This window comes from Pleurodeles waltl, chromosome 1_1, assembly GCF_031143425.1.
Source record: "Pleurodeles waltl isolate 20211129_DDA chromosome 1_1, aPleWal1.hap1.20221129, whole genome shotgun sequence".
Lineage (NCBI taxonomy): Eukaryota > Metazoa > Chordata > Amphibia > Caudata > Salamandridae > Pleurodeles > Pleurodeles waltl.
In genome coordinates, this window is record NC_090436.1 from 799,015,595 (window position 1) to 799,039,933 (window position 24,339).

Genomic DNA, 24,339 nt, shown 5'->3' on the forward strand with positions numbered 1-24,339 from the left:
CCGAAACAAACTGCAAGCGACCCAGCTTCAGGCTCTTATACAGAAGAGCACTCGCTAACCTCCCAAATGCAGAAGCATAGGTTTGAGGAAGAGCTACAAGCAACTGATGCGGACCATACGCAAAAACGTATTTTCATTCAGCAGGGGACAGGAAAAATAAGCACCCTTCCCCCCATTAGGAGAAAGAGAAGGTTGGAGTTCCAGACGGAACAAGCACCACAACCAAAAGTGGTGAAAAGAGTTACACCACCACCCTCTCCTCCGCCCGTGATTAACGTTTCACCAGCACAAACGCCATCACACTCCCCAGCTCACACCACCATGAGCCAGGGTGACCAAGACCAGGACGCATGGGACCTATACGACGCCCCAGTGTCAGATAACAGCCCAGAGGCATACCCTACAAAACCATCTCCACCAGAAGACAGCACCGCGTACTCTCAGGTGGTGGCTAGAGCAGCACAATTTCACAACGTAAGCCTCCACTCAGAACAGGTCGAGGATGATTTCTTGTTCAACACACTCTCCTCCACCCACAGCTCCTACCAAAGCCTGCCTATGCTCCCTGGTATGCTCCGGCACGCAAAAGACATATTTAAGGACCCGGTCAAAAGTAGGGCAATCACACCAAGGGTGGAAAAAAAGTACAAGGCGCCTCCTACGGACCCAGCTTTCATCTGCCCAAAGACTTCCAAAATAGGGCAAAACAAGTGGTTGAGGAGGGACAAGCCATCTCCAACAACCAGATCCGCTCCTCCATGGACGCTGCAGATACAGCTGCACGGACAATTAATACATCTGTAACTATCAGAAGGCATGCATGGCTCCGAACGTCTGGATTTAAACCAGAGATTCAACAAGCAGTTCTCAATATGCCTTTTAATGAAAAAGAACTGTTCGGTCCAGAAGTGGACACAGCGATTGAGAAACTCAAAAAAGATACGGACACTGCCAAAGCCATGGGCGCACTCTACTCCCCGCAGAGCAGAGGGAATTACAGCTCATTCCGTAAAACGCCCTTTCGAGGGGGGTTTCGGGGTCAAAGCACACAAGCCAGCACCTCACAAGCCACACCGTCCAGTTACCAAGGACAGTATAGAGGAGGTTTTCGGGGACAATATAAAGGAGGGCAATTCCCTAGAAATAGAGGAAGATTCCAAAGCCCCAAAACCCCTACTACTAAACAGTGACTCACATGTCACTCACCCCCTCCACACAACACCAGTGGGGGGACGAATAGGTCATTATTACAGAGCATGGGAGAAAATCACTACAGACACTTGGGTTCTAGCAATTATCCAACATGGTTACTGCATAGAATTTCTACAGTTCCCTCCAAACATACCACCAAAAGCACAAAATTTAACAACACACCATTCCAATCTCCTAGAGATAGAAGTGCAGGCACTATTGCAAAAGAATGCAATCGAATTAGTGCCAAACACACAAATAAACACAGGAGTTTACTCACTGTACTTTCTGATACCAAAGAAGGACAAAACACTGAGACCAATCCTAGACCTCAGAGTAGTCAACACTTTCATCAAATCAGACCACTTCCACATGGTCACACTACAAGAAGTATTGCCATTGCTAAAGCTGCACGACTACATGGCAACTTTAGACCTCAAGGATGCTTATTTCCATATACCAATTCACCCATCGCACAGGAAATACCTAAGGTTTGTATTCAAAGGAATACATTACCAATTCAAGGTACTGCCTTTCGGATTAACAACCGCACCAAGAGTCTTTACCAAATGTCTAGCGGTAGTCGCTGCACACATCAGAAGGCAGCAAATACATGTGTTCCCATATCTAGACGACTGGCTAATCAAGGCCCATTCGTTAATAGAGTGCTCAAATCACACAAATCATATCATACAAACCCTCTTCAAACTAGGGTTCACCGTCAATTTCACAAAATCCAAAATTCGGCCACGCAAGGTACAACAATACCTGGGAGCCATAATAGACACATCAAAAGGAGTAGCCACTCCAAGTCCACAAAGAATTCAAAATTTCAACACCATCATACAACGCATGTATCCAACACAAAAGATACAAGCAAAGATGGTATTACAACTCCTAGGCATGATGTCATCATGCATAGCCATTGTCCCAAACGCAAGACTGCACATGAGGCCCTTACAACAATGCCTAGCATCACAGTGGTCTCAAGCACAGGGTCATCTTCTAGATCTGGTGTTAATAGACCGCCAAACTTACCTCTCGCTTCTGTGGTGGAACAACATAAATTTAAACAAGGGGCGGCCTTTCCAAGACCCAGTGCCACAATACGTAATAACAACAGATGCTTCCATGACAGGGTGGGGAGCACACCTCGATCAACACAGCATACAAGGACAATGGAACGTACATCAAACAAAACTGCATATCAATCACCTAGAACTTCTTGCAGTTTTTCAAGCACTAAAAGCTTTCCCACCAATAATAGTTCACAAATACATTCTCGTCAAAACAGACAACATGACAACAATGTATTATCTAAACAAGCAGGGAGGGACGCACTCCACGCAGTTAAGCCTGTTAGCACAAAAAATTTGGCATTGGGCAATTCACAACCAAATTCGCCTAATTGCACAGTTTATACCAGGGATACAAAATCAACTCGCAGACAATCTCTCTCGAGATCACCAACAGGTCCACGAATGGGAAATTCACCCCCAAATACTGAACACTTATTTCAAACTCTGGGGAACACCTCAGATAGACTTGTTTGCGACAAGGGAGAACGCAAAATGCCAAAACTTCGCATCCAGATACCCACACAAGCAATCCCAAGGCAATGCCCTATGGATGAACTGGTCAGGGATATTTGCTTACGCTTTTCCTCCTCTCCCTCTCCTTCCTTACCTGGTAAACAAACTCAGTCAAAGCAAACTCAAACTCATATTGATAGCACCAACTTGGGCAAGGCAACCCTGGTACACAACGCTGCTAGACCTATCAGTGGTACCCTGCATCAAATTGCCCAACAGGCCAGATCTGTTGACACAGCACAACCAAAAGATCAGACACCCAGATCCAGCATCGCTGAATCTAGCAATCTGGCTCCTGAAATCCTAGAATTCGGGCACTTACAACTTACCCAAGAATGTATGGAAGTCATAAAACAAGCAAGAAGGCCATCCACCAGGCACTGCTATGCAAGTAAATGGAAGAGGTTTGTTTGCTACTGCCATATTAATCAAATACAACCATTACACACAACTCCAGAACATGTAGTGGGTTACTTGCTTCACTTACAAAAATCTAACCTAGCTTTCTCTTCCATTAAGATTCACCTTGCAGCAATATCTGCATACCTGCAGACTACCTATTCAACTTCCCTATATAAAATACCAGTCATTAAAGCATTCATGGAGGGCCTTAGGAGAATTATACCACCAAGAACACTACCTGTTCCTTCATGGAACCTAAATGTTGTCCTAACTAGACTTATGGGTCCACCTTTTGAACCCATGCACTCCTGCGACATACAGTTCCTAACCTGGAAGGTGGCATTTCTCATCGCCATTACTTCCCTGAGAAGAGTAAGCGAGATTCAGGCGTTTACTATACAAGAACCTTTTATACAACTACACAAAAATAAAGTCGTCCTAAGGACCAATCCTAAATTTTTGCCAAAGGTTATTTCACCGTTCCATCTAAATCAAACAGTGGAACTTCCGGTGTTCTTTCCACAGCCAGATACCGTAGCTGAAAGGGCACTACATACATTAGATGTCAAAAGAGCATTAATGTATTACATCGACAGAACAAAGAACATCAGAAAGACTAAACAACTCTTTATTGCATTTCAAAAACCTCATGCAGGAAACCCAATTTCAAAACAAGGTATAGCCAGATGGATAGTTAAATGCATCCAAATCTGCTACCTTAAAGCTAAACGACAGCTGCCCATTACACCAAGGGCACACTCAACCAGAAAGAAAGGTGCTACCATGGCCTTTCTAGGAAACATCCCAATGCAAGAAATATGTAAGGCAGCCACATGGTCTACGCCTCACACATTCACCAAGCACTACTGTGTAGACGTGTTATCCGCACAACAAGCCACAGTAGGTCAAGCTGTATTAAGGACATTATTTCAGACTACTTCCACTCCTACAGGCTGATCCACCGCTTTTGGGGAAATAACTGCTTACTAGTCTATTGCAGAACATGCGTATCTACAGCGACAGATGCCATCGAACTGAAAATGTCACTTACCCAGTGTACATCTGTTCGTGGCATCAGTCGCAGTAGATTCGCATGTGCCCACCCGCCTCCCCGGGAGCCTGTAGCAGTTTGGAAGTTACCTTCAATTATTTATATATGTATCATCTCAACCTTAAATAAGTGCATACTTAGTCACTCCATTGCATGGGCACTATTACTACAATTCAACTCCTACCTCACCCTCTGCGGGGAAAAACAATCGAGGATGGAGTCGACGCCCATGCGCAATGGAGACAAAAGGAGGAGTCACTCGGTCCCGTGACTCGAAAGACTTCTTCGAAGAAAAACAACTTGTAACACTCCGGCCCAACACCAGATGGCGAGCTATTGCAGAACATGCGAATCTACTGCGACTGATGCCACGAACAGATGTACACTGGGTAAGTGACATTTTCATTCCAAAACACCTGCTCACGTTCCACAAACAACTAAAAACCTTCCTCTTTAACCTGATCTTGAATTGATCCATGCACTGAACTTCTCTTTTAATGATCTGCATTATTTGTCCCAGCATTATTAGTCCTGACCACTTTGTCTCCTCTTCCCTTTCCTACCTTCTCTTCACCCCTCCCCTTCATCATCGTCCTTTCTTTCTTTGTTCATCCTCTTTCCTGTCTTCTTCTTCTTCCTCCTTCTTTGTCCAGCTTTCGTGTTCCACCTCTCCGCCCTTCTTCTTGGCTGCCCCACCTCTTGGCTCTATTTTATCACTCCTTTGTCATTGAGCAATTCTCCTACTCACTATCTCTCTGATGCCCCCAACACTTATCTCTCCCCCACTTCACCGTCAGCCTCCCCTTCTTCCCACCCAAATCTTTCTCCAACTCCTGTGCTGATATTTCCTTTTAACTTCAACTACTCTGCCTGTCTGTCTTTTCTTTCTACGTTATTTCTCTCCTTTCTGGCTACCTTTCCTGCTCGCCCCACCTCATCTCTTTTCCCTCCTCCTCTCCGGTTTTCTCCTCTTTTTCCATTCCATCCACCAACACCCTGCCCCCTTTTTCCTCCCCCTTTTTACCCATTTCCTCCTCCCAGTTACAAGTTTTCTCCACTTAGTACATAATTTATCTGTTTATTGCTCCTGATCTCCGCTCTTTTGTTACATTATAAAGTGCACTGACATCCCTATTGGGACATGGAGCTGTAGAACAAAAGCAAAATAAATAACTATTCCCATTGGGTCCTGGCCTCTGCACACTGCTTGTTTGCTAGCCAGCAAGGTTTGCACTTTGAAACTACTCCAACATACATACATAAAAACTAGGAAAAAAGATAATTAAAAACTTTTATTATATAGCTTTGTCTTGTAACTTATATTTTGATCTGTTTCTTGGTCTTGTTTGGAGAATAGCTGATTTCTTCAGAAGAGGTTTGATATAGTGGTTAATGAGACACCAGTTCTCGCTCTATAAGAACAATATGCTATTGCAAGTTCTTTAAGAGTTTTCCATGTGGTTGCTGATATTCACTATTTATCTATTAAGTGACCATACCACGATGGAGAAATATGATAAGGTTTTTTTTTTTTTTTTTTTTTTTTTTTTACATTTGTTTATATTTTTTTAGCAGTGATGTAGTTTTCAGAATCTGTGTGGCATTTCTCACTACTGTTAGTAGCTTGGCACTCAGGCATGCAAAGTACTGCTTTGTAGAATCGCAATTAATTGTCAAGTGAGAAACAGTTTCCTGCTTAGTATTATATTGCAAAAGATATAGTAGACATGCAGGTTAACCTTTTAGCTGATTGCATAAACTGGACCATTCATACCGACTTTTCAAAAATAATATTTAGGAATTGATTCACGTAGTGGGTACACCGTGCATACTTTTACTTTTTCTTTTGCTGATGCCACTACATTACTGATAGAAACTGAACCTGCAGCGAATTGAAAATAAGTTTGTTTTATGTCCACTCCGCCAAGTTAGTTCAGTCTCTCACCACGGGGAGGATAATGGAGTGGAAGCCATGATTAGCAGTTTGATCTTCCTCATCTGATTTCAGTGGACTTATTTAACTATGTGTTTAAGTCTTAGTTTACACTTCCTGGAAAGTGATTCTGAAATATGCTTTCTTTGTTCCTTCACGTCATCATCTTTTTATGTAAATCAAGCTGTTCTTTTACCAACATTAGCCGTTCTGTAATTACTCCAAAATTTGTTACAAGTTCTCATGTTTAATTACCACAGACTTCATTTATCTTTGTGAGAAATTTCTTTTTTTTTTTTTTTTTTTTAACTGTCCACTTTTTGATTTTTTTAAGTCTGTATGTTTAATTAGAAGATTTTAATGTCCAGTCTACTCGTGTGCCTTGGTGTATACTGCAATATGAGGGGTACATGATGGTGGTTTTACAAATAATGAATCTCTCACTAAATAGTTCATCAGCATATTCCTTTTAATGTTTCACTGAATGTAGAGCAGTGTTTTCAGCTTGTGTTTTCCTTTGCAGGTTCTTCCCTACGGCTCTATGGGTCCTCCAGTACAAGATTTGGCTTTAAAAAATCAGACGTAAACATAGATATCAAAATTCCAGATAGTGTAAGTAATATGTGTTTGATTTTTCCACAAAAGTAGGAGATGTTTGACTTTGTCACAAAAGAGTTATCTATTGCAAAGCTATTTTTACAATCCATTTTGCATTGTCCTCTCTGTTGCCAACTGTATCCTCTGTACTGGAATGAGTGGGCAGGGATGTGGGATTCCTATCGCCCGACGCTCAGGACATATTGTTTGGGGTCAAGGGCAACAAGTTTTCATGTTTAATTTGTCCTTAGGACAAGTAGGCCCAACCTCCTGCAGCACAAACCCTTTGGCTGCCAGTTTACAGAGAAGGGAACTGGCTGCAGTTGAGGTAATATGTGTCCCCATGTGTTAATGCTGTTCGAACTTTTATTTATGGTTTATTAATGAAAAACCTTCATTATTAGGGTGAGCGCTATAAATAAACGTTTTATGGGCATACTGCACTACTGATAATGGTTCCAGTTAAAAGAAAAAAGGTGTAAATTCATGTTTGAAAAGTCCAAAAATATGAGGCCAAGTGTAATGCTCTCAGAATGCTCTCTGTTTAGATGGAAATGTTTCCAGAAGCTTGTAAGCAAGAGTGATGATCCTTTGCTTTCAAAATAAAGTGTTCAGAAAAAAAATGCAAGTGGGGAAAAAAACGTTTTGCTACTATGAAATTTTAGGTGTATTTCGTTGACGCGCCCTTTGTGTTGATGCATGCTAGTATTTCCCAAAAATATCTCTAATGGAAAATCAGTGTAACCATTTTCAACAAGATTATGGGAAGCGCGAAAATAAACTAGCACTGACAAAGCCAACAATCCAACATTTTTTGTGAGTCTTTTGGTTCAGTGAATGCGTGTCTTGTTTTGACATGGCTTTTGTATCCCTTTATTGTGGGAGCTGCCAGGCCCTCACCATTGTAACAAACCTTAGCAAAAAGCAAAAAATAAATGTGGTCTCAAAAAGCATACATTGCCCAACAGTGGCATAACAAAGTCACCACAGACCCCCTCCAGCGTGCCCACTCAGCACAGTACCTGCGCTGAGGGAGTCTGGAGGGGGGGCTCCATGTACTTTTTAGGGGGCCACCTCTAGTTTCGTTACGCTACTGATTGCCAAAGTAGTTCCTGTCACTGAACAAAACTACTTTGTGTGCCAATACGCTCCTTGCGGAAGAGCAGAATTCGATCGCTCACAGTAAAGCCAGCTGACCGAGAGAGAAATAGAAGTTTAATAAAAACAAACTGTCTTTGTTAACGTCAGACCTGATTAGGGCCTGATTAGGGCCCCAATTCTTAGTCACAAAATTATAGCTAGAGGAGATTTAAACTCTTTATTGATTTTCGCAAAACTGAAACATCATTCACATTTTGCAATAACATCATGCTTAATAACCTCCCCCCCAAAAAAAAAAACAGCCCACCTCCCTGTTGATACTAAGTTGTTCCCCTCTGGATCCATTCTGTAATCATGAGCAATCATCCAATTTAGGAGCATGTAGAGGCCCAGTGCCTGTAAATTGCGGAAACATTTATTTTTGATTAGCCTGAATTCTGCCTTGCTTAATTTCTTCAAAGCTCTTAATCTAGACTCTCTTAAATAGTGAGCCTAGCTTAAGGTGTTTCCTGTATATTCATGTTTGAAACCTCCCCCCCCCCCCCCCCCAGTCAATACCCAGTAGGAGATTAGGATTACAGCAAATAGTTACAAGGTAAGATTACAAAGGAGATAAATGTCCTTACTATTTGCACCCTGTCCCAAGCACCCATTGTCACTCTGGTCACTGGGGAGGAGTACAGCCCAGAGCTTACATATTTTGTGGTTAGCAATCATGCTATCCATCCATGTATGAAACACCACTATCTTGATGTGCATATGTTGTCACACTGAACCATATAGCTCACTTGGATCATTGATCATTTAAAACTAGAACAATAGGTTAGGCAGTGCTAGTCCACTCTTTTGTACCTGCTGGGTGTTCGAATAATTTGACTATAAATCTGTTTTTTTTTTCCCCTCTCATTCAAAGGTTGTATTTATCACAGTTTGAGAAATGTATACTGCATTGGAAATACATGAAGAACTCTAACTGGTCATTTTACTGCACCATTTGACCTATTGTGGTGTAAGCATTTCCAAGTGCCATCTCTGCCTTATTTCATGCAATAAAATTGAGTTGGTCAATATCACTATGTGTCATGAAAGGTGAAGTCTAGATCCCTACATAGATGACGGCCTTGAGTGCCCCCTTAATGTATAGTTTTGCAATTGTTGTGGCTATTTGACATAAAGGCCAATTGAATGAGAGTGCTTTGAAATTCTGTGGATTGATTCTAAGTCTGTTGTAGGGACCATAATGCATCTGTAAACAATGTGTGTCAATCGTACATCCCCAAACTGCACCTTTGTGTTCTCCGTAATTGTGGCCTACGTATTTTGCAAAAGACTCTGATTTAGACCGACCAGGAAAACAAAAAAAAATGACTCACCCTGCTATTTTTCTTGTGATTGTGATAGTTCACCAAAATTCCCCTTGTGAATATCCAACCATACCCCAATGCTGCTTAATGAATGCATAAGATGCATTTATTTAAGTTTGTCAAATGCTTTTCTACGTCCAATGACAGGAGGACAATATGCTTCCAAGTGCATTCGTTACGATGTGTGAATTATTTTTTTATTGTCTCTGCAGTGTTGTTTTTGTATGACTCTTGGCTGATCAGGTTCAACTAGATTGATAGAAGAGGGTTCAAATGGGACGCCACAATATTTGTTAAAATATTTGCATCCAAATATTTGAAATAGGCATGTATGAACCATATCATGTAGGTTCCTTTCCCGTTGTAGGGATTATTTCTAAGTCCCCGCCTGCATATAGTTAGCTAACTCCCACTGTTTCTGTGATGTGATTTAACTTTGATTGTTCTGGTACCAGGACTGTGCAGAACATTTTGTAGAATATTGCTGTTTATCCATTTCAACCGGGCTGACTATTCTAGCTTCAGCTTGTGTATGGTGCTTTGATGTTCTTGTCACTATTGGGACTTATAGTGAATTTTCTTCCAGAGCATGGGTGCTGTTCATATGCAAATCCTACATTTTAATTGTGTAGCAGCACAGAACTCAATTCACTATCCAGTGATACAATACCCAAATTTGTCATTATTATCATTTATATATGTCTCTTTTTTACTGACAGTTTAGTTACAAATATTAATTTTAAATCCATTCCCTGCTTTTTACTTTTTAATGTTTCTCTTTTAAATATGTGATTTTTTGTTATTCAGAGGATGCTTTTAACTCTGCTCAAGATATCTTATGACATTTTACACACAATGTCTTCAGAAAAAATATTTTTTAACAAGTAATAACTGTGCAAATGATAAGAGCCATTAAACGTACATAGCGCAAACATTCCAAGCTTGAAGTAAATTGTTTCAGCCTGATAATTTCATATGTTTTCTATTTCATCCATTATTCCCATATTTAAGACACATATCCTAAACAAGAACTACATGTTCACTTATGGTTTGGATAAATCACATAAAATCATTCAGTAGTATTTTTCAGTGCCATTCGATTGCTAAAGCAAATCAGAAATATATCAGTAAATGGTTATATGACTGTCAAATGTCTTCCAATTCATGCATATCTTCAAATATGGACATGTTGAATTATGAAAGGGCCACAAAATAGCCCATGGTAGAACCTGAACACAGCTGTGCCACCTAAATGAATTGTAGTTTAGATCTGCGTTAGAAACTTAGCAACATTTTAATGCATTGTCCTTCAAGAATAGCCTCTGCACCCCTTCAAGAACATCGTGTGAAACAGATTTATTTAAAGACATGTCAAAGATACATAATAATGGTCTTTGTTCTTGCTTATCTCTGTTTTTTGTCTCTTCTGGTCTGCATATATACAGAGATATCATTTGTAATAGGTTGTTATTGAAAATATTAACCAATACTGATGCATTCAGTCAATTCCTGAAATGATCGGTTATAAGTAATTTGTATATATAAATATGCAAAAAGAAGTAGGGAACTCTGAGTAGTTCCCAAGTTTTAGGTTGAGAGTTGCTCCTTTTCATTGACCACTCCTCAACACCACCAACACTATAAAACAGTCCCCCTCAAATGTTTATTTTTCTAGCAGCTTTTAAGCATAGGCTTAGCATAGTGCCATCCACACCAAGCTAGAAAAGTGACAACGTTCTTTGCCAAATTTGCAGCAAAATCTTTAAACATAGAATTAGCTACTGTCATCCATGTCAAGCTGAAAAATGGTAATACCTTTTTACTACACCAGGCACAGTATTACAGCTTTGGATTGGTAAAATATAATCAAAGTCAACCTGAAATGATTACAAGCAAACCCTGAACATGTGTTTTGCTCTTATTGGAGCTTGTTAGAGAGACATGGTTTTGTCCAGTTTAAGTCAAATTAATACCCATTCAGGCTTAGAGTGCAGCATAACATGCAAAAAAGGAAGCAGTAAACGTCTGTAGTGCAAGTCTTTCTTCTGTTTGAAACTCCCCTGTTCTGTCTTGTCCTGGTGAAAGACAGTCCTCTTTATCCAATTACATTTTACATGGTGGAAGGTCTAGCAGAACACTGCTTCTGTAGTCTTGAGGGGCACATTTTGTAGCTAAAGTAAGACGTCTACTGTAGTGGCAATTTATGGGCTCTCTCTGTTGCTATAGTGCTTACTTTTCTCCACTTCAGTTTCAAGTATATCTCTCACTTATGTCTCAGCCCAAGACTCTGATACTATGCCTTATATTCTATCCAAGGGTTCAAGATCTTACAGTGTTCCTGTTAACAGCTGAAGCTGTCACTTTCTCAGTCTATGTACTTATTCAAAATAGTGCTGGTGACTGCATGGTTTTGGTTTGTCAACTGACATATGCTAACAGGACGCTCTTCTGGTTTTTGGCATGCAGAACATTTCTGTGACGGCTGCCTCCATTGCTATGATTTTGAAACAATGGTAGCATCCAGGGGAGCATGGCTCACCCGGAACTACGTCCCTCTTGTGCTAAAACATTTGGCCTTTACGCTTGATACTCTTATACTCCTGTTTATAAACACTGACCGTACTTTCTTTACCGAAAGTGAGATGGGGAAAGAATATTGGCCCTCTAATATATAGGGAATACAACATTGTGCTGCTTTGTCTCAAAGCTGAAATAGCTTTTTGTAGAGTAGATTAAGATTATTTTGTAAAGAAACTACAACAGATGGGCTCTGTAGTACTCTTTCTAGCATGAGTTATATACGAGTAATTTTTCCACAGCAGAAATCATAAGTCATTGGGCACATATCACTGGTACTGAACATCCAAAGAGGCACACAAAAAAGTGCCTCTTTTTCCTGAGAACCTGAAATAATCAGCTAGTAAGGGAAATTAAATTGTAATCAGACGTGTTTTAGCTTGTCCTGCTTGCTAACAATATATTAGTATCAGTATCAGTGTCAGTCCCAGAAGCATCATTACCAGAGTTTATAATATAGTGGAAGGTAAACCATATAGTTTCTGAAGTTAAATTAACCATGAATAAATCACAGGCTTTAAATTTGACCCTCACCTAGTAAAGTGTAAATATCATGTCAGAAAGACTGGCATGTAGATGGAATGCACAAGCGATTAACTACCTGGGGGTACAGACTACCCTGCTGATAAAGGAATTTTACCAAAAGTTATTTTGGAGTTGGGAAATGTTTCCAGTACACAGAGTCCTGCTCTTCCTCATCCCAGTCTTTATCTCTAAGGGTTGACACCCACAGAGACAGTGAAGTATGTTAGCCCTAACAAAATCCACCTTTACCTCTTTTTCTTGGGGAGTTGTAAGAGGGCCATTTCTCCTCCTGCCATCATGTATATACTCACTAATACTAAGCAAGAAAGAAGCATGCCCACAAGTCCCAGAGTGTGAAGTAGGAATGAAAGACGGAATAGTAGGAATTGGTGTGATGATTACCAGCATGTAATCAAAGCATTACCACTTTGCCCTACTTCCTCATCACAGTTTGTATCTGCAAGCAGATAGCAATGAGTGCAGTGGGCATGAAGGCCAGATGCACACCCACAAAAGTAATGCACCACATGTGAAACTTTAATCAAGAGATCAACATTCCGCAGGAACAGTTTTCAGTACACCTGTGCCAAATACAGCCAGAGTGGGAACCACCTGAAGCTTTTAATAGTTACTAGGGATGTCACGTGATGCCAAGTTGGCAACTCCTTGCACATCAAGGAGAGAAAGCCTCAATCCAGGATGGTGCTATAACCCTGATGGAAAACTTTGGTAAAGGTAAAGCGTGCATAAGTAAAAAGAAGGCCGAATAGCTATGGACCAGGGATTGAGCAGAATGCAACCACTGCCCAAGGTGGCCCAAGAAGGCTTAAGGCCAAAGTACCACAAATCTAACATGACAAAGACGGCGTAATAAACCTGAAAAGGAGTGAGATCCAGATAAATGCGCACAGCCACCACACACTCAGGCACTGCAGAGCCAAATCATAGGCCGACAAAGGGAGAAAGACACAAGTAAGAAAGCGCAATTTCTTTGTGCAGATGGAAGCCAGCATGACCTTTTGGTACAAAATCAAAAGAAGAAAGGAGGATCACACGGTTTGGCAAAAAAGGGGTAGAAGAGAGAAGAGTCCCGGCTCCCTCAGCTTGCAGGCAAAAAGAAAGGCGGATAACATTTTGAGGGGCACATCCACCACAGTTTAGAAAGGAGCATGCTGCAAAGCCTTGAGCACAAGTGAACCTTCTCAAGCTGAACAGGAGAGTGAATGCTGGGAGGTGCCAGATAAGCGCTATTGAGCAGGAAGATTGCAAGAGATTCTTAAGTGCCAGAAAAACTGTCAGTCAACACAAGAGGACAGAAAATGGCTAGCTTAGACTGGAATCGGTTTTTTACCAAATCCACAAATCCTAAGTGTAGGGAGCCAAATCACAGAAAGGAGCATTAGCCAGCAAAGGAACCCTAGTTGCCAATATTGAGGCGAAGGATGGAATGTGTATGAAACCATGGAATTGCCAGTGCCAACTTTTGAGAAGCCCAAGGAGGGGAAGCTCTTGCAGTCCGGAAATGGGATGTGGGCAAAACTTTCCTCCTTCAAATACGGGCCAGTAGACAATTTGGGGCAGTTTCACTCTAATTCCTCAGAAGAACCCTATTAAGCCGGTGAACGTGAGTCAAGGCAAGCAGGATAGAACAAGGAGAGAACAGAGTACCCAACCCTAACTCCCTGGGATTCCCTGTTCTCTTGAAATAAAGAGAATGATGGGCATCAAAGGAACTCAGAAAGAAGTTGACATGAGCTCCTGCAACTCTGCAGCAACATATATATAGCCAAGGAAAAGTCCATGTAGGACAGGAAGACTCTGTCCAAGCTTAATCCACCCCTAGGATGTATCTGACAGACAATGAGATTAGGTTAGTTTTGAACAAGAGCAGATCCTGAGAGGAATCAACTTCAGAGAGGGAGAGCACTATCTTGGTGCCATTTCACATAAGTAATTGCCACCTTATTATCAGTACGAAGACTTGCTGACCAAGGAACAAAGGTGGAAATGCCCTCAGAGCCTACAGAATAGCCAGACATTCCCTCTGGTTCGAGAATCAGCTGGACTTGTCTAGAGACCAGGGTACATACGTGATGACCCTGCCCAATATTGCCCACCAGCCAGTAAAGTTGTAATGGTGATAATCATTGGAGTTAGGGAAAACAAAGCCATACCATTGGATGTTCTACTTGGAGTGTTCCACCAATGGAAAGAGCTGCAGATCCACCACTAGGTCAAAGCAGACAAGGATGCCAGTGGTGAAAAACATGTCAGACCAGAGGCTTCAGATGGAGCCACCAAGACCATGGTCTCCATTTCCCCCCGAACCTGTAACCAGTGTTGTGCAGAGGTGAGGGGCCCTGCCAATTGTAAAGTGCAGCAAAACGAGGCAGAAGGGAGTCCACCTACAGATACTTAAGGGAGATCCATATCAAAGTCCTGAAGACCATGGAGCTTGAACCGGACATTTCTTCCATTTTACGCAGGATCTGGCAGATCCCCTGCTGCAGAGGAAGACTGAGTACAGCAGTCAATTAGCGGTAAAAAAATATTGGAAAGACCAGTACCAAAGTTAAAGACCAGGATGTGTTCAATTATTATTATTTTTTTGCAGCAAGGACATTCACGATTTCTGCCAACAACTCATATTTAAAATATGTCTTCTTAGATTCAATGTCAGGAGAATCCTCAATCTCCAGGCAGGAGTGGAAGATATCCTGGGTCATTAGAGTCTATATCAGGAATATCAATGGCATTCATTCCTGGCAGTAGAGGCACCTCAGTTGCTGGAAGAGTAAGAACTGGAAACCTTTTCTCAAAAACAGCATTGACAGTTCACTCATACAGGGCTTGCAGAGACAAAGGATAAAAATGTGATGGAGATGGAGTCTCAGGAGCAGCAGGGAAAACCAGAGCCAGTGAGGGAAGTAAGATCTGTCATAGCTCTTATGCCTGTTACACCACTGTCAACATAAGGACTGTGGCATCTTAGATATATAAATGGTGCCACTTTGAGAAGTGCTTCCTGGGGCCTGCCATTGTCGTAAAAGAGTCACTTGGCAGAGGAAAGAATGAACAGAACATTGAGTCCCAGTACACACCACAGAACAAAACAAGGGGATAAGAGACCCTTCTCTGTCATTCCAAGCTACTTTAAAACTGCAGCTATAGCTACAGTATAGGGAAAGGCACCACAACCACTACTACCATACCAGCAGCTGAACCTCTTGACCCAGTATACAGCACTGCCCAGTTGCAAATAAAGGGAGGAAGCCCACACATTGCTTCTATCTGTGTGGCACCAAACTGTCCAGAGTTGAGGCACTTATGTCCGTATCCCTGCAGTGGCCTTCGTCCAGGTGGACAAGATGCACTAACGGGTTCTTATTTCTAGATTGGAAGGCTGCCTCAGCCAATTCCATACAGTGGCCACCAATGCCTCAGCTCAGGCACAGTTCCATGTGCAGCAAACTCCTCCACCTGAGGTGAAGGTTGAGACCATCTTTCATACTTTTTCACAAACTTAGACTTTTTGACAAAATGGCTAGCTGGGAGACAGAGAAAACAGGGAAGAGGAGTGAAAAGACCTTTGATAAATTTGAACAGTTCTGTGTTGACTGAGGTGCTGAGGAACATATTAAACCATTAGAGATAAGAGCACTGGAAGGTAGTGTTAGGTGTTTATTGGATGAGAGATAAAAAAAGTATCACTGTGCAAATATGCAAGGATTCCTAGATTCAGGAAGGGGATATTGTAGAAATTTAGTTGTAGTTGAATCAGTAGACCAGCAGGGGAGAGAAAGTGAGACACAAGTATGACAGTGGATGAGGGACTGTCAGGAGACTGGTTAGAAATTGGCATCACCAGCTTCATTTAATATACAAACCAAAACAACACAAATCCAATCAGTCGAACCAGAGTTATGAATTGTTAAAGAATAAACTGCAAAATGGTGCCTTTAAGCATCAACCAATCTGGTCGTGTTGGACTGGGTCAGTTCAAGCCAGCCACAATGGATTGCGGGTCGGATAGAGTCCCAAGTCAGTTAAATGGAAGGTTTACCTTGTCAAGTTTTGTGCCAAGGGTCCTGTTCAAGTTGGAAGGGGTTATGGGGAGCAAGGGGAGCGGCCGCAGGTGGTAATTGACGTGGTGTGAGGAGTAGGCTGGGCGCTGCGGATGGCGGGCTAGTGCTTTGCACAGGCGGTCCCCCGCGAGTGGTCAAAGCTGCTGTGTAAAGAGATGGGCTTGTGCCAGTTTGCTCTATTTTCAGTGTCAGTGGCTCAGTTCCCGTGTGAACCGGCCCATTCATGGTTGCTAAGAGACCAAATTTAAGGGCTCAAAAGTCACACCAAGGGTCCAGGACCTGAGAAGCACAGGGACTCACTGAAGACTGGTCCAGGAGCTGTTGTGGAGCCTGTTATGTCCCTGATGCTCAGTTAAGGAGACTGGCTCACTAGCCCTCTGAGTCACTCTGCGATCCTGAGTTCAAGATGGGTTGCAGGTCCAGTTCTTCTTCCCCAGGCAGAAGGACAGCAGCCATCGGGTCAGCGCAACAAAGCAGCAGCTCTTTTAGAGTAGCAGTCTCTCAGAGTGACAGTCCTTTCAGCAACACAGCAGTCCCTATTCCTGGCAGAGTTTTCACAGTTCAAAAAGTGTACTGAAATGGTGGTGTCTGAGGTCCTTATTTTTCACGCTGGTGCCCTGGTTCTGAAAGGTGGAAGAAACGTCTAGGGATGGAAAACTTGAAAGTACCTGCCCAACTAGGTGTGACTTATATGTATTGAAAAGAAGGTTTGGGCCTGGCACAAGGTTTATTTTGCCAGGTCGAAATACCAGTTTAAAACTGCACACACAGGCTCTGCAATGGCAGGCAGAGACATGTTTAAAGGGTTACTTAAGTGGGTGACACAACCAGTGCTGCAGGCCCACTGGTAGCATATAAGGAGCACTTTACTAGGGACTTAAAGATAAATTAGATACGCCATTTGGGTACAAGCCAATTCCACCATGTTTTAGGGAGAGAGCAGAAACACTTTAGTCCTGGTTAGCAGTGGCAAAGTGTATAGGGTCCTAAAGTCAACAAAAACAAATTCAGCAAAAAATAGGAGGAAGGAGGCAAAACGTTTTAGGGACGACCCTGCAGAAAGGGCCAGGACCAACAAGACCTAGAGGCTAAGTCCTGACTGCCACAAAGTTGCATGAGATAATGACAGTTCGAAGTGTGGTGCTTCATAGGTACACTGAAAACCTAAATTTAGATATGTGATATTTATTTACAGTTTGGAATTCAGTAGTTTTTTGAGCTAGAAAATCCCATTGATAACTTAAGAATCTGGATCTAAATGAAAGCTTGACAATGTGGAATCATAAGCTTGCCGTCACTTATGAGGAAATACTGAGAGCTAAGTAAAACTGCTTGTGTTACAGATAAGCAAAAGAAGATAGAGAAAATGTCCTAAAGATTTATAGTTACCATCCATGCAGAGGTCCATAGCGGAGGCTGTACAAAACGTGAGGACTTAAGGCAGAGGCACCCATATTAATTGCAAACAATAAAACAAGGATAACCTGGCAATGATAGTTGACATATTATCACTTATAATTAACCAGAATAGACAAGTGCAGCTCCCTTCAATATTGCATGTTTATAGAGCTCTGTTTATATGCAGCTTAATATTTTGATGTTTTGTCTCTATGTTAAAATCAATTTTACTTGATATCATGTGCAATATAGAAAAGGAATTTCAGTGTTTCTACTTTAATGTTTTATTGTTTCTTTCAACTGAATTTTTTTAACATGCAGCCACTGGGAAAAATTGCACATGTGGCAGTGAAATAGAATGCAGGCAAATCAGTTTTTAACTGTATTTTTGATTACTCTAATCATTGTATAAAAGATAAGGTGGATTTGATAGTCTGTGTAGAAGGGGGATTTTGTGGTGACTTGATTACCTAATCCTTGGGGATCATTAATTCAGTTAAGGATTTTCAGACTAGAAAAAGTGGTACTAAATCAGTAAGCCAGGAAGGTGTGCATTTTGTAGGAAATAAGCAAGGCAACTGAATGTTTCTGAGATTTACTCCATGGCAACATCTGAAAATGAAATCTGTACAAATATACTTGATTTAACAATTTTCATCAAAGTTTCAAACAAGTTTTCATTAGCGTGTTCTTTTTTTCACAGATGGCTCAGCCAGATGTTCTTTTACTCGTTCAAGAAAGCCTGAAGAATAGCAGTAAGTTATGAAATATCTTTAACTATTTTCAAACATTTCTTCAACGATAAATGTATGTTACAGAGTGAATCAAGAGAGGGAAATCAAAGGTCCCTCATGGGTAGCACAAAATCAAACAAGGCTAACCACTACAACAACAGCCACAACAATTAAAATATAGTGTCAGTTATATCTAAAGGGTAAATGAGGGGTCCAAAGACGGCCTACCAGCTGGCATAGCTGTCTATATCAGTCTCGGGGCGGGGGAAGAAAAGGAAGTATAGGGCCCGGGGAGAAAAGGATGAAGCAAAAATGAAGAGGTGGATAGATTTATACAGGGAGTGCAGAATTATTAGGCAAGTTGTATTTTTGAGGATTAATTTTATTATTGAACAACAACCATGTTCTCAATGAACCCAAAAAACTCATTAATATCAAAGCTGAATATTTTTGGAAGTAGTTTTTAGTTTGTTTTTAGTTTTAGCTATGTTAGGGGGATATCTGTGTGTGCAGGTGACTATTACTGTGCATAATTATTAGGCAACTCAACAAAAAACAAATATATACCCATTTCAATTATTTATTATTACCAGTGAAACCAATATAACATCTCAACATTCACAAATATACATTTCTGACATTCAAAAACAAAACAAAAACAAATCAGTGAGCAATATAGCCACCTTTCTTTGCAAGGACACTCAAAAGCCTGCCATCCATGGATTCTGTCAGTGTTTTGATCTGTTCACCATCAACATTGCGTGCAGCAGCAACCACAGCCTCCCAGACACTGTTCAGAGAGGTGTACTGTTTTCCCTCCTTGTAAATCTCACATTTGATGATGGACCACAGGTTCTCAATGGGGTTCAGATCAGGTGAACAAGGAGGCCATGTCATTAGATTTCCTTCTTTTATACCCTTTCTTGCCAGCCACGCTGTGGAGTACTTGGACGCGTGTGATGGAGCATTGCCCTGCATGAAAATCATGTTTTTCTTGAAGGATGCAGGCTTCTTCCTGTACCACTGCTTGAAGAAGGTGTCTTCCAGGAACTGGCAGTAGGACTGGGAGTTGAGCTTGACTCCATCCTCAACCCGAAAAGGCCCCACAAGCTCATCTTTGATGATACCAGCCCAAACCAGTACTCCACCTCCACCTTGCTGGCGTCTGAGTCGGACTGGAGCTCTCTGCCCTTTACCAATCCAGCCACGGGCCCATCCATCTGGCCCATCAGGACTCACTCTCATTTCATCAGTCCATAAAACCTTATAAAAATCAGTCTTGAGATATTTCTTGGCCCAGTCTTGACGTTTCAGCTTGTGTGTCTTGTTCAGTGGTGGTCGTCTTTCAGCCTTTCTTACCTTGGCCATGTCTCTGAGTATTGCACACCTTGTGCTTTTGGGCACTCCAGTGATGTTGCAGCTCTGAAATATGGCCAAACTGGTGGCAAGTGGCATCGTGGCAGCTGCACGCTTGACTTTTCTCAGTTCATGGACAGTTATTTTGCGCCTTGGTTTTTCCACACGCTTCTTGCAACCCTGTTGACTATTTTGAATGAAACGCTTGATTGTTCGATGATCACGCTTCAGAAGCTTTGCAATTTTAAGAGTGCTGCATCCCTCTGCAAGATATCTCACTATTTTTGACTTTTCTGAGCCTGTCAAGTCCTTCTTTTGACCCATTTTGCCAAAGGAAAGGAAGTTGCCTAATAATTATGCACACCTGATATAGGGTGTTGATGTCATTAGACCACACCCCTTCTCATTACAGAGATGCACATCACCTAATATGCTTAATTGGTAGTAGGCTTTCGAGCCTATACAGCTTGGAGTAAGACAACATGCATAAAGAGGATGATGTGGTCAAAATACTAATTTGCCTAATAATTCTGCACTCCCTGTATAAGTCTAGGCCCATGTATGTATGATTTTTAGCGCTGACATATTTATGGAGAATCCAGTGTGGTAAGAGGATTTATCTTGGGATTGTTCAGTGTTCCCAATCTTAACCGAGAGGTACATGGTTATACTCTGCCTGCCTCATAAGTGTTCTGTATAACGAAGTCCATGAGGGTTAATACCCCATTAAACACTAACAAGCAATATTTTTTTTATTACAAGGCACATCAACAATAAACACCAAAGCATGCTTTATAGGTAACATTACATAGCTAAATCTGGACCCCAGATACAGTCCAAAAACTGCCTTTGATTTTGATTCTTGTATAAAACTAATCAGCACCATGTATTGGTACAACACTTGGAGGCAAAGTTCTAGAAAGTCAGTTCCTAAAGAGCGCACCTTCACCACCACAACCAGGGAGGATGCAACCTACCACTGCCAAGAAAGAGTCGTCCCTTCTTTGTCAGTTGTGTTTTTTGGAGAGGCTAACTCAGCACACTTCTTGAATTTGTGTCCACGTTGCATGTTCATACAACATGGACACATTGCATGCAAGTTGCTTGCATCTCCAGTACAAGTCACGGTGGTTCAAACCCACATTTAAAATCTGAGCAATGTCCAATATAAATTATGCAAGACTTTGAAATAGTTGAATTTCAACTGTGCTTCGCTCAGGCTTCTTTCATGGTGAAAGATGAGAGATGCGAAAAAAAAAATGACATTCCCGAAAGCTCATAGAAGTCTAATGCATGTTCAATGCAAAAATAGATAGCAAGCATCAGAACTGTTCTATGTGTGAATCACAATTTCAGCAGACAAGCATTTAGCCTTCTAATCTGTTACATCACATATGCTAAATTCCGCACATTTTGTGCTACTTTTTATACTCTTCTTTCAATGCAGTAAGCAGAGGAAAGAACATGTGATCGAATTGTAGCTCAGGATACACACTGACCTGCAGATGCCTGTCTCTTCTCATAGGAAGAGTGCGAGAAGGCCTTTAAGTAAATACAGAGGGCTATAATAGAAAGGTCCACTTCACTAAATCTGCAGTTCTTAATTGTTTATGCCAGCTTAAAAATGAAGCTTTTGTAAATTCAACAGTTAGGTTAAATGTGCAGGGTACAGCACTGGCATGCAAAATTGTAATATGTTAAAATTCTAAATATGTGCCAGTGTGCAGTTATGCAAATGCTTTATTAATGCTATTAGCAGGTATAAAAAGATCTGTTATTAAAAGAAGATATATATATAATTGGCATCAGCCCACCTGTCGTCCCCTATTTACACCCCCCGTTCTAGGTGAAAACTATCAACAACTCAGTAGGATACAGTCTAATCATTTCAATTTCAAATTCTTCAGTGTTACATTTATATTTTTTTTAACATAGTCATTATTTGCAAATTCAAGTGGATTAGCATGACCAATGCCTTTATCTTTGCAGTCACATTGGATGACATGGAGAAGTGTGGCTCAATGGTTAGAGCGGCAGACCATGAAGCAGAGATCTGGCTCAAGACCTGGGTTCAAGTCCCGCTTCGGCAGGTCTTGGGCTCAATTCCCCTTGACCAGATAGTTCTCTCGCCTCGGTGCCTAATCTAATTCATGGGTCCCACTCTGCAACTCTGGGCAATAGCTTGCTTAATCTCCACAACGGCCCCAACAGCGCTTGGATGCCTGGCTTCACCCTGGGGGTGCTCAGGAGTGGGCGCCTCACAGGGAAAAGCCAAGAGGGGTTCCATAGCGGTATGAGTACAGCGCCTTGAGACCCTAACGGGTGAGTAGTGCGCTATACAAGTGCTAATTTACATTTACATTTTACATGACGTATAGGCTAAGTTTAATCAAAATTTAGTCAGCACAACAAGAAATACTGCTATATATGCTACAACTATTTAAACAATTTGTATTTCCCATTTTCTTAGCAAAGTAGATCGCCAATGCCAGATGGCACTCTTGTCCATCTCTAAGCCACTTTTAATTTTGTGCTTTTCCTTAACACAACTCTTGATGTCATTGCTCTTTATATGTCTGCTGTGGGGGGGTGTTAGGAATGTGAGAGCAACGTTCTGACCCAACAATGACATCCCCCGAACCCACCCTTTGTTCCTGTTGCATCAGCCATTCCTTCTGGTATTTTGGCGTTGTCTAGTTTCTCTGATGTCTTCAATTTGTTAAAGCCGTCATTTTGATGACCATCTGCCTCATTTCCTCTCTCTCCTCTGTTATGAATTTATTTGGGTATGAAGTGGCATCTTGGAGTGTGACACTTGCTTAGTTTTTGCAGTACCAAAATATCAAAAACATATAGGATAAGCTGTGCCTTTTATACAACATGGCAGCAAGATCCACCCTGTAACAATACAGGTGGGTGATCACAGGAATCGGTATACTATTTTGAGACAAACAGTTATGTAGAATTCATAGAAGTGGCACAAGAATAACAATTTTTCGACCCATGACATGATGAGGAGACCAAAATTGTTATCCCCACATGTTCGGTACTGAAAGTGATGTTAATGGTCCTTAAAACAACAGAGCCTTCAATGCCTCAAACAAAAAACTTGCAGTGCGAAGATTTGTGTTAGAAATATCATAATGTGGTTTTGATTTAAAATAATATGGAGGAGGAAAAACAAAACACCAGGCATTGCAGTATCTACTGTGTCAAACCCAGAGAAGGCCACCAATAAGGTACACATGAAGCCTGACTCTACTTTCAGGGCGATTGAGGTTGGCATGAAAAGCTAAATGTTATACCAGTGTCTATATCAACACTGGCCAACGTAGAACAAAGTAAACAAAGTGTCTGGAGGTTGCATCAGCACATCTTCAGAAACAAATAATTCATGTATATCTTCATTTAGATGGCTGGTTACCGAAGGGGACTGTTTCACCACTGCCATGACAACATGACCTAGATGATTCAGCTTTTGTATTATTAAAGGTTTACTGTCAATTTGAATACAAAAAAAATATTGTCTATTTTAAGAGGAATGAGAAGATTTGTGGGTGCAGACACAGATGTAGTTAAGGTATTTACAATGTTGACACTTATGGCATTTTAGAGACAGATTCTCCTTTCCCAGTTGCCTCATGCTCTGAAAGGTGAGGTTCAATAGAATTATTTAGTATGATGGCTTCATGATGGCATCAAGTATTAATCCTTTACTACTCTAGTTTTGATAGGGATCATTACAGCAGGTACATCGCTCAAAAATATGGGAGGATGCATATCAGCGACCTTCATCTTAGCAGCTGATAGGACCACATAGAAGCATTGCAATACGTGGATGTCTTGGACCTCAACACTATACTCCTAGCCTGGAACTGGTTTCCAGACACAGTTGATTGAAGCAGTAGCACAGGGATGCACGGACGAAACCCCAGAAATGTTTTTCTTAACTAAACAAGGATGGCCAAAGTTATTACTCCTATTGAAATTCACACTAGAAATTTGAAGTTGAGACATATCTTACAACATCCACCCAGTGTTGTATCCTTTTCCGGGCAGACATATCAATCTGGCAGACACTTTAAACAGACTAGCAGAGTGTCACATAACTGGGAATTGCATCAGCCATTCGTAACAGATGTTTTCACACAAGGGATTTATTTGCAAAAGTAAATGCTACAGGCCCAGACTTAGGGCCTGATTTAGATCTTGGAGTACGCACCGTCAAGCCGCGTCGGCAGTGGACCCAAGAAGACCATTAAGTCAACGTTGTTCCACCCACTGTATTTAAATGTTACAGTCCTACAGGCAGTGTACTTCTGGCAGTTCGCTGACCGAGGGAGGGCTTTGTGGGACACAGTGGACATTGGACAATGGCAGTGGCTGTGGAATAGAGGTAAGTGACACATACACACTGTACCTTTGCCACGTGT

General features: G+C 41.5%; 1 protein-coding gene across 2 annotated transcripts in view; it reads left to right on the forward strand.

The window, feature by feature from the left end:
- Positions 1 to 24,339, forward strand: part of TUT7 (terminal uridylyl transferase 7) — a 1,097,449-nt gene that overhangs the window by 148,767 nt on the left and 924,343 nt on the right. For both annotated transcript variants that reach the window (XM_069228237.1, XM_069228248.1), the window contains exons 5-6: positions 6,693 to 6,781; positions 18,520 to 18,571. In XM_069228237.1, coding sequence (XP_069084338.1) covers positions 6,693 to 6,781; positions 18,520 to 18,571 — 141 coding nt within the window. The remainder of the gene's footprint in view (positions 1 to 6,692; positions 6,782 to 18,519; positions 18,572 to 24,339) is intronic.